The sequence below is a fragment of the Daphnia carinata genome, chromosome 7 (genome assembly GCF_022539665.2).
Source record: "Daphnia carinata strain CSIRO-1 chromosome 7, CSIRO_AGI_Dcar_HiC_V3, whole genome shotgun sequence".
Classification (NCBI taxonomy): Eukaryota; Metazoa; Arthropoda; class Branchiopoda; order Diplostraca; family Daphniidae; genus Daphnia; species Daphnia carinata.
Window position 1 is genome coordinate 6,636,214 of NC_081337.1, and position 15,958 is coordinate 6,652,171.

The 15,958-nt window shown below is 39.1% G+C and overlaps 3 protein-coding genes across 3 annotated transcripts in view; 2 read left to right on the forward strand and 1 right to left on the reverse strand.

Moving 5' to 3' along the window:
• LOC130692118 (eyes absent homolog 2-like) overlaps positions 1 to 15,958 on the forward strand; it is a 120,010-nt gene that overhangs the window by 26,343 nt on the left and 77,709 nt on the right. The gene's annotated exons all lie outside the window — the stretch shown is intronic.
• LOC130701845 (NADH dehydrogenase [ubiquinone] 1 alpha subcomplex subunit 13-like) lies at positions 4,349 to 5,176 on the reverse strand. Its single transcript, XM_057523675.2, has 4 exons — positions 5,039 to 5,176; positions 4,754 to 4,907; positions 4,613 to 4,682; positions 4,349 to 4,553 (listed from the first exon to the last, which is right to left on the reverse strand). Exons 1-4 carry the CDS (start codon positions 5,127 to 5,129, stop codon positions 4,413 to 4,415), a joined length of 456 nt encoding a protein of 151 aa, XP_057379658.1. The 5' UTR covers positions 5,130 to 5,176; the 3' UTR covers positions 4,349 to 4,412.
• LOC130700862 (serologically defined colon cancer antigen 8-like) lies at positions 5,414 to 9,917 on the forward strand. Its single transcript, XM_057522879.2, is given in 10 exon segments — positions 5,414 to 5,675; positions 5,745 to 5,948; positions 6,024 to 6,185; positions 6,187 to 6,311; positions 6,964 to 7,102; positions 7,213 to 7,331; positions 7,456 to 7,631; positions 7,914 to 8,152; positions 8,786 to 8,927; positions 9,045 to 9,917. Coding segments are annotated over 10 exon segments (1,548 nt in total). The 5' UTR covers positions 5,414 to 5,558; the 3' UTR covers positions 9,170 to 9,917.

Below are 15,958 nucleotides of genomic sequence, written 5' to 3' on the forward strand. Positions count from 1 at the left end.
GGTGATTTGAATCAAGCGCTTTTCTTCTCGGGAAGAATCACGTGCATTTCGTGTGCGTGTTTTTCTCCATTCTTTTGTGCAGTCTGACTATACAGGTCGATTAAGAGCTTCTGTATGTATACACGGCGTCCTACACAGTAGCACCCATCGATACTGAAGCACCGATAACAAAAAAGGAAAAAGGGGAAGATAAAAGAAGCTAAAAATGGAAATTCTTTTTAGTGAGAATAGAATCCGAAAAATATTTCTATCGCAGACACAACGTTGCTGTTTATGCATACTGTACTTTTATAACGACAAAAGCCATACGACACGAAGCGGATGTGTGGATCATAAGAGGCCTTCTTTAGTGGGTATCTCTCTATGACTAGAAAGCGGATCTAAGTATAAACGTTCAATTGTAACGCGTGTTCTGCTCTTCTTACCACTCGACTCCGATATACACGTTCATCCAAGAGGTGTTGGTATCGTGATTGCATTTCAGGGCAAGGAGAAACTCTTCAATTTATTCCGTAGCCAACTGAGAGATAAGAAGCGAAAAAATAAATTCTAAAAAAAGTATTGCAATAGAGTAGGTCCAATTCACGTCCCTCTCCGGGAATCGATCTGATAGCCATACAATTTCTGTCAATTTATAGCCAGGATACCTCAGATGTAGAGATGACAATCGTGGTAAAGCGATGGGACTCGCCACGGAAATCCTATTTACCCCCGTCCAGTTGAAGAAAATGAAAAGAAAAAACTGAAAAAATAAATAGCTAGCAGCTATATTGCTTCCCTCTTTTATGTACTCTATACTTGAGAGTTAAGATAGTAACCCACATAGTGGACATGTTCTCCCGTTTTTCACTTTTACAGTTACCGAACATATCCTTTAGTTCCTGACATCCAAACGGCGGGATGCTTATTTGAAGTACTGTAAATATAAATTGCTGACTGTACAAGAGGTCAAAATGTAAAAGGAGAAAAAAAAAAGGCAAAGAAAAGCGGTTGAGTTCGCGGTTTTGTCGACATAATAGGATTGAGCATAATTGAAATATTCCATGCAGAATCAGGAGACTATGCGCGTGACGCCCAGCGAAAGCACACACTGTGACTGCACGACCGTTAAGTAAAAAAAATGTGCAGTGCTTCCTTCATGTTCCTCAAGGGTCAAGAGCTAAGAATTAAAACAAGAAATGTTGAAAACTTTTTTGGGATTTCAGTAATTAGCAGAATGAGTATATATACAGTACGTCTGGCCTACATGTAGAACCCGTAATAATAATGAACTGGCATCGACTTTTTATAGATTGGGCCCTGCTGGCATTGGCTTTGCGGCTACAAGCGCATCAGTCAATTTAGAGTTAGCTACCAAAGAACAATAGAGAGCCTAACTAAGCCAAGCTAGGCGATGGAGAAGTATTTGTCGCACGTCGTTGAATTGGCTAGGATACTGTCTACTTTTACATCACGGCCGTATTATGGATTACACTTTCGACGGAAGCTCATTCGTCAGCAAACATTAGTACGTCAGCGGTAATCGAAGAAAGAATATTGTGGTTTAGCGGCACGCTTGTACAGTGTTCTGTTAAAGATCTATCCCACTCATGTGTGCTTACTGGGCTTCTTAAAGCACTAAGACTTCTTCCGCATTTCTTGGAAGCACAGAGAGGGGACTGCAAGAATAACACAACAAGAAACCTGAGTGAGTTGCTCTTGTTGCGCATACAAAGCAACGTGTTTACACATCAGGTTCCTTTTTTTTCTGCTTTTCTTTTGTGCTTGCCTTTTTTTGGATGCTTATATTTCGTATCCACCCGTGCTGTGTCCGTGTACACTTCATGATTGTCGAACGCAATACTCTGACGCAACCAGACGTCGATGACGCTACCTGAAATCTTTGAAATGAGGGAAACAAAACAAAGTGCATCTTCTTTCTAGTCTTCACTTTACGTGCGCTGTCTTTGCATGCTACCCCCGGGATTTGTTTTATTCTTTTTTGGAGTATAGTGTATAATGCTTAGACGAAAGCGAAAAACATCTTCGTTTAAGGCTCTGTTATTTGTTAGGCTTTTACGTGTTTGTGTTTACTGAGAAATGTCGTTAGCGTTTAGAAGTACTTCTGTTTCATCCACCTTAGCTTTCACTGCTAACGCAACAAGAGATCCTTCTTTGTTTTATCTATATTCCCACACGTCGACAGGATAGCCTATTTCTTCACCACTGTCGGAGTGAAAGATCAAATTGGTTCCATATAGCCGTGTGGAAGTTAGAATACTTTTACAGCTAAACGGGGCCTTATGATTCTTAGCGTAAACTAAGCGGTAAAATGAGTTCACGTGCTTAATCGATAGTTCAGAGTTCATTCCATAATTTTTTGTTGGCATTATATCATCCGTAATCGTAACTGTTACGTCCTTTTTCCCCTTAACGGATCGGTGTATAACTATTTGAAAATAAATAGTCCCTCTGTTACCTAGTGCACTCCGCTGGAGGTTTGCAATGATCTCAGTGACGTGAATTTGGTTGGTTGACTGTATGCCTTCATCAAAGGTTCCGTATTTGATTTGTGTACGTCCATTTGAGTTTCCAGTTGAGGTAATCGAAGTGTAATTTTTTAAACCTCCGGTCTTTCACTTTGTTTCCAGTGGAAAGCAGTGTTGTTGTGTCTCCAACTTTTTATCCACCATCCAACGAAGTGAACGTGTTTATTACAACACAAGAACTTCCATTTGAGTGACTGATGAAATTGTGAACCAATACAAACTGGGTCCTCCATTTCATAAATTACACTCATCTTCCACCACTACGCATCACACGAACTCACCATAATAGAATTTAGCGTCTTCTTCAACCTTCACACTTTGGCGAGAGGGCCAGTATTTGCTACAAAAACGAAAAAAAAAAACGAGGAGGACACGACGCAGCGGGTTACATAAGTACGAATCACATGATGGCTAATGAACCGAGGTGACGGTGTTAAGACATCCTATTGACACAGCATCTATCGTACTCTAATTTTGGCAGAATTTCGTCCGTCGAACGGATCTTCTATCATGGTCGATAGTTAATATAACTAAAAAAGGAGGCTTCTTCACCAAAAGTTTTGCCTTCTCAGTCTCAAATTGAGTAGCATTCAAGAATGTAACGTCGGCAGTGAAAGACCGCGTTCCCATCACCGGTGCCCATGGTCGAAGAGATCCAAATCGTATGACTTCTAAAGGTCTCACTTCTTTTCCTAGGCAATCGAGTAAGGAAAACGTGAGAAAGAAAAAAAAAAGTTCTGCTTCAAGTAACAGGACTGAACCAAATTTACTTTTTTTTTCCCCTTTCATCTAAAGACGGATGTTTCTAGACTCGTTTCGAATAAGCTTGATTAAACTTGTTGGGACCCATGGAAACGTTTCAGAAAAAACTAGTAACATTCCATCGTTCATCACCGAGCCGCGATTCGGCTTTGTCTTCAGATACAAAGAATTTCATGGAATGATCTGTGGCATCCAATCCAATGTAAATTTTTTTATCGAATGCATCAAACGCAAAATTTGAAGGACGACTTATAGAAATTATTCCACTTTTGACTTTCTTCTCCTATAATATCTTCTGCTTTAGTAATTGGTAATCAATTCTAACAACCCGTGCGCGAATTTCCGAAAAATTCAAATCGAAAGCAAAAAGCTATTACCGGGAATGCGAGACTAATACGCCATGGTTGAGATCGACACTACGGTCAAAAGACTAAAAACTTTATTGTCTCTGTATCAAGTATTGTATAGCGAGCGACAAGTGGGATTCGCCTTACCAGTCCCTATTAAATAATTCAATTGGAGAATTACTGATCCATTCGCTTTCCTTGCAATCTTCGAATAACTGAAATATCAGTGCTGAGAAATGGAAACCTCTTTCAAGCTAGACTTTTGAACCTGCAATTCCACTTAGCTCTTTTTCACATTCTCAAATGGTTTTGTTAGTCCCTCTTAATCCAATTGCGAAAGGATCGAGCTTAATGAACTTTTCGTTTCGTAAATAGTAGAAAACGCGATAAAAGACCTTATTATGTGTCAGGTAAATGGCATTGGATAGTTTCTAAAAATACAACAGTAAAGTGAACTGGGCAAGCGCTCATTATATATCGATTGTTCTTTTTTATACGGGGTACCAAGTAGTCTTGCATTTAATTAATTTAGAAATCCCACGTGATACGGGAAATAAATTTCTTTTGTTGAACAACGTGCTTTTCTGGTTCTCTCTAGTGCTTCTTTTTTTTACACTAGCTTAAGAATATTGATGTATGGCACACATTACTTATTAGTATTTTTTTTTTAAATAAGAAAATAGCCTTCAGGAAACAAATTGTTTCGACATGTTACCAGTTGATACTTTTACTATTTTCCTGTTTTTGACATTTACAGCAGGACAACAAACTATGTTCAAACTTGGATTTGAGCTTCATGGGCTTTCTTCCAGAAATCAAAAAATGGTGCATGAACATAGTACTCACAAAGGATAGGGTCATTAAAGTCATTTCTATCAAGTGTTTTGTAGATTTGTTCTCCTTTCCACTTGCCAACCTAAAAAGTAGCAATTAAAGAATTTTCTTGACACACAAGCAGATTTAGAACTTTCTTACCTCCCAATTAGGAACATTGGCCATAAGTTTTTCCTCTTCGTCTCGAATGGCCCTACAGTGTTTAAGGTAACTAAAAACAATTTTTAAGACCAGTGATTAGTTTTTTTCTTTCCAAATTAACATATGATATGCATTTCTTACGCGCGGTCTCTTTCAGCCATAAGCAAAGGTAGAGTTGCTAAATGGGCACCATTTTTTTCTACTCTCTCATGCAAAATCTTTGGATAACAGTGATTAAAGTAGTAGTAGGTGGTACATCCATTAAAAAGTAGAACTCCGGCAAGCAATCTTCCTCCTATTAAGTAATAAACTCGGTTATGAAAGCCGTAAACCACAGCGTTTTCCGATTCTCAATGCTACGGGATTCATGAAAAATGGGACTAAAGGTGTCTCAATTAAAAATGAAAAATTTAGATGTAAACCTACCTCTGAAATATGTTTTAGCAGGATTTCGAGCATATTGTATCTTTTGGTATCCTCCTTCAGGAGGCAAATCTTGCTTGATGGCGGCATCCATGTTTCTTGCTGGCCGAATGGGATGAATCGTAAACAGAAAATTTTATCACTGCAACCATCTGGCGGAAGGTAGTGATACCATACTTTACGTGAACATCTTTTTTTTTAACGGTTGTTTTATATGATAAATTATTAGAAAATTTCAAGAAAGGTGCAAAGAAAATTATATTGAAAAGTTCCCCAATAAGAATTAGAAAGGATTAAAGCCAAATGTGAAATGGATTTCTAGCAAAAGTAATAGTAGATCAACTCTTAAAGGAATTCACACTGCTGTTGCCATAGCAACGGCTTACAGAAAAGATTGGCGTAAATACCAGATTCAAAACATTCGAAATTCAGTTTTGGAGTTCAGAATTTTAAATGGTCTTGAACTCCATTTATATTCTGCTGGCTCGTCAAAAACCACCTGCCGTTTATGAAACTTTAAAAAATGGATTTACGAAGAAGTGATAGCCCAGACGAGTACTATAGAGCTGTTCATCAGCTTAAACAATTTTTGTCTGAGAGTGACAGTTCAGATCATCAAGTTTACAAAAATGGATTGAAGGTAGTATAAATAACCATTTAACCAATCCTTTGGACTTAAATTGAAACCTTTAATTCCATTTTTGGATAGGATTCTGTTAGGCATAATGCCACTTCATCAGAAAACTCAGAGACAAAATCACTTTCTGCTCGGAAATCTCTTTTCAAAAGTCCACTGCATCATAAAACTGGATTTGTTGTTGAAGGAAATAGTACAGATTACATTCTAATTGGATGGATTCAGAAGCAAATGGTTTACACAAAAGCGTTGGAGAAAGAAGTGGCATTTTACAGAGTATATCATCATATTCATTTCCTAATGTTGGGTCATATAATAACTGTGTTCTTCCTAAAAATTACCCTTCTACAGAAACAGATGCCAGGAATAATAAGTGAAACAAAAGTCATGATTTCAAATGAGGAATCAAATAGAATGGGTCAGGCAAATGCAGTCACTCAAAGACTTTTTTCACTGATTGACACAATATCAAATGCTAAACTTTCCATCAGTCATGAGAGTTGTGAAGTCCAAAAGAAAAAAGCTAATGCAAGATTTAGCTGCAGCTCAACATCAGATTCAAATACTTACTCACCAGTGGGCAGAACACACCTGTTGGAATGGGCAGGATAAATCAAAACTACCTGAAGACATCTCCAGGTATGTTATATCGAAGTCAATGAAATTTAGGTGTTACTACTACCTTCGCTGCTTCGCTAATAGTTAACTACTAGTCAATTTTGTTTATGATGATCTAAAGCAGTTACCATAGCCGATTCTGAGTGCAAATTGATATTAGAGGGATTCTTATGATTTCCCTTGGTTGGGGATGGCCCATCAAAAATCCGTTTCAAATTAAAACTGAAGTCGAAAGTTATCTACTGCAATACGCTAAGCGCTGATAAACTAATTTCTTTTTCCTGTTATAATAAAAATTTCGTTTGCGTCGCACAATATGTCGGTGTTGATCTCTAGGCAACTCAAGTTTTGTATTCTTTGTCCTACATCCGTTAGAACACGGATTTCGGTTTTTTCTCTTTGTTTTGTTTGTAAATTAAGTTAACCGTATTTTTTATATTTATGTAATTATGGTAGTTATCGTACAATCGAAGACACGGTTGGTATTGCCACTAACGGTAATTTCCGAACTCGTTGGTTCAGATACTTGTTAAACATCCATCTTTTTTGTTGCATGGTGGATTTAAAGGCTTCATGCCAATATAAGTTATTGGATAAATTAGCAAACGAGATGAGGGTTCATTTTAATAACAGGGGTTAACAAGCGTTTTGTGTTTCATTTTCTTTTATAAAGGGAAAAGTCGGATCTACTTAGCACGGTAAACATGCTACGTTCCACAGTTTCCAGTTTGCAGCAGCGAGAAGCGGATGCGCTGGGACAAGTTCAGCAAAGTGTAGAAGTTGCTGAACAAGCTCAGCTAGAGCGTGTTCAGGTAAGCCTACGAAAAATTTCAAAAGCAAAGTTTGCTTTGAAACACACGGCAAAAGAATTTCATGTTGCATCTTTTATCTCTCTTGGTTCACGTGCATCAATGTCTATTAGATGGAGAACGAAGTTCGGCGTTTGGTTTCGCTGGTCGATCAGCATGAGCAACAAATGGCGACGCTCAACGCTGAACATTCGAGGCGTTTGCAAGAAGAAAGGACTCGATGGGAATCGAAGTAAGTACTCTAAATTTTACCGCTTATTTCCGACTTCAGCCACAGATGACCTTGTGCATAATGCGATGTTAGTTGTCATACATATTAAACATTTACAATTCTTTTATATGTTTCGATATTTTAGACTAGCTGAGCAAGTGAGTGCTCTAAAGCGAGAAAGAGATTTGCGAGACGAGGCGCTGACTCGCTTATCACTGGATTTAGAGCAGTCCCAGCGTAACGAAGCTGTCCTGAAAAACGAAATTCAGATCAAGAGTAACCTGTTGGAAAGTAGTCGTCAAGACTTTCAGCGACAAATCAGTACGTAACATATTAATGATCTACTTGTTATGCCAATCTGTTGAAGTAGAAAAAACTCGGTGACAGTCAGGTATGGCGGTTTTACGCCATAAGCCGCATTGCTGCATTCAGAAGCATTGGCTTCATCTTTTACCTTACTTTTCATACCGAGTTTTTGTTTACATAGCAAAATTTGCAGGATACAATTATTGGTGGTGCAAAAATTCGTGAAATCAAATTTAACAAAAGAACGTTAGATTTTTTCTAATTTATTATTTTTGAAAACAATTTTACGTCCTTCAGGTCAAATGCAGAGTGAACAAGGTCGTCTGGCTGGCCAGCAGGCAGAGCTACAAAGGCGACTGGGTGAAGCCGAACTACGGGCCGAGTTAAACTGCAAAGCTTCAGAGCAAGAAGCCAACTCTGTCCGAGTTGAGGCTGAGTTTTTACGACGAAAAATCGATCTACTCAGCAAGGAGGCCGACAATCGGAAAAAAGACTACGATAAAGCAATCAAAGAATTGGAGCAACGAAACCTCGAGGTAGGCCGTAACAAGAGATATTTAGGGAGGAAAATCCAAGAGCCTCCTAGAAACATCTACGTGGTTGTCTGATGCACTTTGCTTGTTGGGATCGGATGATGCAGTGGCTCCGTCGTCAAGCGATCATTTGAAGCCTGAGAACAAAGAATGAAGCTGACACCACTCAGCCGTATATTTAGATCGCAGTTAACTTCTTCGAAGTGTCAGTTCGTTCTGCCAATATTGATTTCAGATAAAAAGAAGATCAACATTAGTGAAGTTAAAATGGAATTTATGGATGTTGATGTCATTTTAAAGACTCTGTTTATGACAAAAGACAGAAAAAGTTTGCATGCGGCTAGCGATCAATAGAAGTAGAACCTTCAAAAGTTTCTAGTTGCTTGGTGAACGCCGGTTCTAAGGCCAGCAAGAAATCGAACCGTCTTTGAAGCTCGTAGACTGTCGCACGTGCCCATGAGACTCGATGTTTTAATGTTATGTAAGTTCTATTCAACCGCGTGCGAAAAGCTTGCGAGACAAAGAACCAGAGCAACCAGAAACAAAATAGTTAACCTCTGATGTCCATGTTGAGCGAATAGAGAAGATAATAACAATAATAATAAAAGATATTTTTTTCTTCGTCCATTGCATTAGTTGCACTTAGCAGCAAGCCAACGAGAAGGTGAAAGGGTCCAAGCGGTCAAGTCTGGCTCTCAAGCTTCTTCGCTGGTCAAATATCTAGAACAACGTGAAGTCTCGTTACTCCATTCTCTCCAAGAGGCCAAGAGAAAACACGGTAAGATAACAAAACGATGTATTACATTATGAGCTACACGCCATTATCCTCCATCTCTCTGTTCATTTTTAATTCTTCTTCTTAATGCGCCTGTTGTTTTACTGATGACGTTTTTAGATGAAAGGTGTAGGGAAATGACGAACATCATTGACGAGCAACGGTCTATTATTCAGACACTCAAAGAGGAATATGCGGCTTTGATCGAAGATTTTCAAAAGTCTTTAGTGACCGACGGCAGTTAGCCGATGGTCCTGCGTTTCGTCGCCCTGAAACCTATAACAACACGGTCTCACCGCTTTGTGTTTTACCCACCCCTTTTTTTCATGTTAGCATGTTTGCAATGCGAATGTCTTTCCGGCAAGTGACGCATTATCCGCCAGTAACGCCGTCACCTACTGGAATATTTTATTAAAAAAAAAAATTAAGGTGACACGCATATGATTCGAACTTATGGCGTGTGACCGAAGATGAATCCAAAGGTGGCAAGGAAAGATTTGTGAGCTATGGCGCAAAAAAATCGATTCGCCAAAAGCCATCTGCTGCGCAAAATAGCGCTTTTTAAGCTATGTGAACTTGCAGCTGCGACTAGAGTAAAAAAATTTAGCTATAAATTATCTTTATCTCTATTGTACCCTCGCGCGTGCAAATAGTCTGTTCTGATGGACCTTGATTTTTACATGTTTTCTTTATTATACGTTTATGTGGTTCCCGAACGGCTAGTAGCGCACAGTGAATTAAACACATTGCGTGTTTACATTTCCGTCCTATGAATCATCGGATTTCTCAACTGTCCAAAAGTATAACTGTTGATTCGTTGATAACAGCATGGATTTCGAGTACAGAAAACGAAAGTAGCCATTCTGATTTCATTCCGTCCATTGTTAATAATCTCAGAATAATTAACGACCAAAAGAATTTTGGAAGTTGAAAACTAATTTTATGTATTGAACAATAAAAGAGCCCATCCCCGACCTGCTCGGTCTTTACCTTCTTGTCGTTTTGGTTAACTTTGTGCGGTTATCCTTTGACGCAGTGCTGTCGGTCAATAAATACAGTTTGACCCTATTTCCTTCTACTTGTTTTGTTTTCTTTTTTTTTTCTTCTTCCTTCTTTCGTTTATCCATCGCATTTCTGCACTCCAACGTATTGTAAAGGCCGAGTATGTTTGAAAGGACACAGTGCAAGACCTACGCTTTGTTTGCTTTTTTCTTGTTATATTTTATTATTTTCCTAGTGTGCTCTTGTGCTGTCGTTCTTTTAACATTTAACATTGAAAGAAAAAGCACTTATTGTTTTCTTTTGATCGTATACTTCTTGGTTATAGCACCGAAAGGTGCTTTTATTCTTGTTCACCCCATCACGAGTTTTGGGCGTTTAAAAAGAGTTATGACAGAAAATTTGTAGCAGCCAAGAATCATTGTTCCAGAATTGTCAAAAACGTGAAATGTCTGGTTCACAATTGCCTTCCATCCTTTTACCTCTTCGCACATGAGTAATGATGGTCTTGTTGCTTGAGTTCAGGCTCCCACGGAAAGGGCTAGTTTTTATGTTATACTATATACCTCTACTCTAATACCTTTTCTTTATTGGTATTATTTGCGTCTGGATTTGTTTACCCCACGTTTCGCTCAAGCTTTTTCCCTCTCTCCTTTTTATATTGCCTGTCCGCATTCAGCAGAACATTTAAAAAAAAAATACGCATGGGGAGAAACTCCGGGCCCTTTAAAGGTCCCCGTTTTAAAAGCAAACCGTAAAGAGAAAAACATACGAGCCACCTTTTTATTAAGCTTTATATACTGCCTGGGCAGGAGACGTGCCTTCAAGGCCTAATGGAGAACACTGGGTCCAGGGGAATTTGCATTTTCAAGATTATGACAAATGCAAACTCGTCTGGGCGTTTGCACTGAAAACAAATGCGAATATCATCTGAAGCGCCCTAGTTTTCGAACGCACTCACCATCTGGAATTGATAATCAATTGAAAGCAAATGCCTGCCGTGAAGAAATAATTGCGCCATGTTGTGCTCTTTATCAATACTCGGAAGGAAGCCTTGCAAAGAGAATTTGTATAATAGGTTCGATCCCGTGTTGGGAAATACATTAAGTTGTCAATGGCATTATTCCTCATGTCTCCGGGAGCGTACCATCATCGTGACTAAGACCGCACGAATGTATGCCGCTGATAGGTAGCGTGATAGCAACGGCTCTCTGTCTTTCTGTTTTTTTGTAGTAGAAAAGTTGATCAAACTATGAGGCTGAAACGAAGTTCACAAAGTAGACATCCGTGCCACACGTGATTACCTCTGCTCATTTTTGAATAGATGACGCCTAATCAATGATATGCTAATGAGTACCTATTGATATCTCACTGAGATTTGAACGACAATATATTTAGAAATGAACCATATGACGAGATACCGAGTATGAGCTACTGACTATGGTAGTCATGAGCTAAACAGGATATCGAGCTGACGGCATGCCATATAGGCGTAATGAATTTACTTGTTAAAGTAGTGTAACATACGGTCCTGCAATGGTGGTATAGCGAGCACTTTTCCGATAATATATAGCTTTGGAAGATAGATGACTTCGTGGTCAACTGGAGACATCAGCCTTTGATGACCAACTCGATACCCATACAGGAACAGCTAAAGTTAAAAGACAACGTCTTTAATCCTTAAAAAGGCTAAATTTGAATTTTTTTCTTTTTTAGATGTATTGAAAATAAAGATTGAAGACGCAGCCTTTCGTCTTATTACAAATCACTTTCAAATCTCGGATTGTGCACAGTTCCAGCCGATGAAAATCGATAGCAGCGGTACTTATCGAGACCGTTTTCACGAATGTCCTCCGATGTATAGATGACGCAGAGCCTATAGGAAGAATTTCTTTATGTCAACATCGATTTAACTGTAAAAACGAGAATCCTTAACACGTACACTTTTATCTGTACGTCTTGGGGCAAAAAGGCATCGAGCAAGAGCTGCTGCTTGTTAATAAAAATCCATAATCAATGGTTTATAATAAATACCAGAAATGATTGGGAAAATAAAAGCGCAATCGTAAAGCACGAAAGCTCGTACTTTCTAAATTTGCTAAAACAATTACCATATTAGATTGTTTTATCAGATAAATCGTTTGCCTAAACACTGCACGCAGTGGAATTAGGAACATCCTGTATCACCGTAAACCTTACTAGAATTGTTTTGTAAACGAAAAAGATCTACAAATTTTTAACCAAAACGAAACGCATGTGTTAATTCCAGAGAAATTTCCTCTTCGAAGTTTCGCTATTTTTCGTTCGGTGACGAATGTTTGTGGGAAAACAAATTAGCTGTTAACAGCACTATACGGGACGAGCTGTAGGTAAAATAAGCTTAATGAAATTTCTTTTTTTCTTCCCTATCCATTTCTACGGTGCGTTGCGTAATATTGATTTACCACTGCAAAAATCATCCCTGAAACGAACTCGGAATGATCCCTCAAGCTAATTGAATCGATTCTCATTTTTGTAGTCCATACCTCGTTCAACGTGCTTCATAGTTCCGCCTGATACGACCGTCGTGCACAATACGTTCGTTCCTAACAACGTTTGAGACGGCTAGTGTTCACATAGAAAAGCATCATGGCTAAGTTTGCGCTGTACATTAGATGATGTGGCCACCATCCAGAGGAAATAAAAAGGGTTCGGAAAAAAAGCAATCGATTCATGACGGTTATTAGACTTCTGTTATTTGGGTGTACTGTTTTCATTTGCTCGGACTAAGCGACACAGTTATAAGAGCTATAATATTCAGTCTCTTAATCTCGCTCTGCTATCCCCACAATCATATTCGAGCAGATGATTTGGAAAATCAGGTCAGCAATAATGATTTCAATTTCAGTTTCATGTCTCGTAAGCCATAGCGTTTACCGTGGCAGTGAAGTGGTTTATGCTGAACAAGTTTCTGCCATTTAATTCTAAAACATCGAGAAGGCTTTAGCTATCAGAAGCTTTTGAACATAACACGCATTTTTATCTTGCACCATAAGCCAACCTGAATTTTGTTGGCGTTGCGTAGACAACTGTACGCTCTTTGTAGTCGGCACTTTCTTCGTGAATTTTACCATTTTATTTTATTTTTTTACATAGCCTAATTGAATTATTGCGTACACGCACGAAATACAAAGGAGTCTATGATAGATTCTTTATGCCAAGCATTTTGGCAAGGCCTGGTACTTATTGTTCGCATAAATATATATACGTGAAAAAATGGCGTGGTTTTCATTTTGAAGTCTGAATACGTCAAAAAGACTCATGAAGGCGTAGGCAACGCGTTCACAGTTTATTGCAAAAAGAAAGGCGCAAGCGTACCCTCTTCCTTCCTCTTTCTGCCACTAGGTCCGTTAGTTCCGGTGACGCAGGGTGGGAGTGTGGGAGTAAGCGGCAAAGGGAGGGAAGTAGAGGATATATGGCAGTCAGAATCCTGGCTTTGGTCGGAATCAGTCGTGTGTTTTCGTAGTCAGCTATTTCCTTCCTGTTTTCACCTATTGGATGCGGATCTTCTTTCACCTGTTTAAAAAAATACTCTGTGAAAATTGTCGTCATTTACCCGATCGTTACGAATAGGTGAGTTGTGAAACCATCACTGGAAAATTTAAAAAAAAAAGAAAGAAAAACAAAATCGGATGTTCGGTTCCGTTGTTCCTGCAAGGTATGGCAGCGGGAGTAAAGCAGAAACGGCAGAAGCTCTTATTTTTCTCAGATTGATTGGCCGTGATGGCTGTTTCCTGCAGGCATTCGCCGCGGTGACATAGGAAGCGTATCATACGTTTTGACAGGGTGCCATCTTGGCGACGTCTTCCAAGTGACAGCTTGCTCTCCGTCCTATAGCAAGGAGACTTCATACTCCGCTAGCGCGCAAGTAATTGAACATATATTAATATACAGGAAGTTGGTTGTAGCACTGGCCTGTCGACTGAGAGATTCATATCAAAGTTTACCGGCAGGAACAATACGAAAGGCTTTTCATATTGCTATTATACACTCCGCTACCTGTTATAATCGTTAAAGAAAAACTTCCATACGCGCTGAAACAAAAGTAAAAGACATGAGACGACTGACAGCGGGCAATAGTTCAGTTTCTTTAAATTTCATTAGTTTGAAAGCGAAAACTTCGTGAATTTCGGTTGTCACGTTTTATTCGTTTGGATCGTCTATTTTTCACTTGACATGCACATTTTATTTAATTCTGTTTAGTAGATCGTTTTCTGTATCATGCGGTCGTATATTGCTGTCGTTTAGACGCTCACGCAACTCTTATTCATGTTACCGTTTTGCCCGACAAGATATAAACGCAACTGTCCAATGATAACTCACGCACCGTATTTGCGGAGACTGTCGTTTGTCTGCATTAACGTTCATTTGCCTCGTATATGTTTTGTTGTCGTCCACTATGTATATAATCCGAATGACTAGGTGTTTCGTCTGTGTGTTGTTGGACGTACATGCGGCTGGTTCTAATGGGGGGGGGGAGGAGTAGGATTATTCGATTCAGTCAAGTATACATTGACAAATAGTTGTGTGGATTGCCGAAATTCGTGTTGGCCAATACCAGGTCATAGTTAACTAATTCTTTCCTAGCTTGTAAGAGAAGATAAACATAATAGAATAGAAATTTAATTATTATTGCTAAGCTTCGTGGCAACCACTCAATAAAAAAAATAGCATCAGTTTTCACGTCCCGCCCGCGCAGATGTGACTGTGGTAAATTGTGGCCGTTCGTTAAATTATCCGACGAAACTAGTCAATGATCTAAAACGTTTATTACGTTTGAATTTGTGAATTGATAAATAGGTATACAACAAGGAACCATTGGTTTGCTATGCAACAGGATACGGATATACGCTATCCATTCGGAGTATAGGTATCAAAATGAACCTGCATTTGCATAGATTGCATATTTAAGGTTTCCAGATCAGCGATTTCTCCCCTTCAGTTTAAAATTAGGTTATTCCTTGCTGGAATCATGAAAAAGTTCATTTCAAATGCCCCTCTGCCGTTACAAATAGACTAGGCAGTTATGAAGAAAATTGATCATCTAGACACACCGAATGATGCCCACCTGATTTTAGAAGCATTTAAACAAAAAAGTAAACCGAGTGTTTTTTTTAGCTCCTACTTTGCGTATCCGTGCAAATGAAAGGAAGCTTTATGAATGATAAGTTTGTACGAAAGCGATTCCACGTTCAACCATATGTTGAATTTGTTAAGGTCTATGCGGGTTAGTTCAAATTTCATCATACGAGAACGTTTTCGCCATCACGACACCGGATCCTTAGAACCCGATAGACGCGAAGGATGGGGGCGTCGGATGATTTATGATATTCCGCTAATACGATCGGAGTTAAGAAGATTCATGCCTCTACGAGTCACTGTCATCTGTGTATAATAAGCTGATCAAAACCCAATTCAAAGGATTATGCATTCCTCATTGCGACACAACGATCCAGCTTCCAATCAGCTGCGGACGACTCTCAGCGTGGCACATGTGCATTGATGCCTTATGTGCTTTGATTTTGATTAGAAAAAAAAACGTGCGTCGATGAAAGCAAGGATAATTGATGGCTCTCGCGAAATCAATCTGCGTACGTTCTAAGTCTCGACCTCCCTGGAGTTGCAAATGAAATTCATCAGAAATAGAACATACGCTATGCTAAACGCTCTTGTGCTGCTTTTCTTCACACACAAAAAAATGCCCCGCCCCCATTGCGAAGCTCAGGCTATCGTGGATTAACGTATCTTGACTAATGCGATGAAAATGACAGTCACCATGAGATGATGCCACAAGTTGGCAAATGCTTACTTTCAATTTTCGGAAGTCGCTTTGACGGCTGTCACTTGTAAAGGATAATCGTCATCTACTCTATGCTGTGCTTTTCGAATGTAAGCTAGTTGTGTAGTTTATAAAATGCAGTAGCCTACACTATTGGGCAAACATTGGAGTGGAGCACAAAAAGACATACATCGCTCTGCCAACTTTGCTGCGTACA

Excerpts from the sequence above, each read along its gene's own strand:
- LOC130701845 (XM_057523675.2), bottom strand. The coding sequence starts at position 5,129 with ATGGATGCCGCCATCAAGCAAGATTTGCCTCCTGAAGGAGGATACCAA. Across the intron at positions 4,683-4,753 it reads ATGGCTGAAAGAGACCGCGC|TTACCTTAAACACTGTAGGG; the intron begins GTAAGAAATGCA and ends AATTGTTTTTAG. Across the intron at positions 4,554-4,612 it reads CCAATGTTCCTAATTGGGAG|GTTGGCAAGTGGAAAGGAGA; the intron begins GTAAGAAAGTTC and ends GCTACTTTTTAG.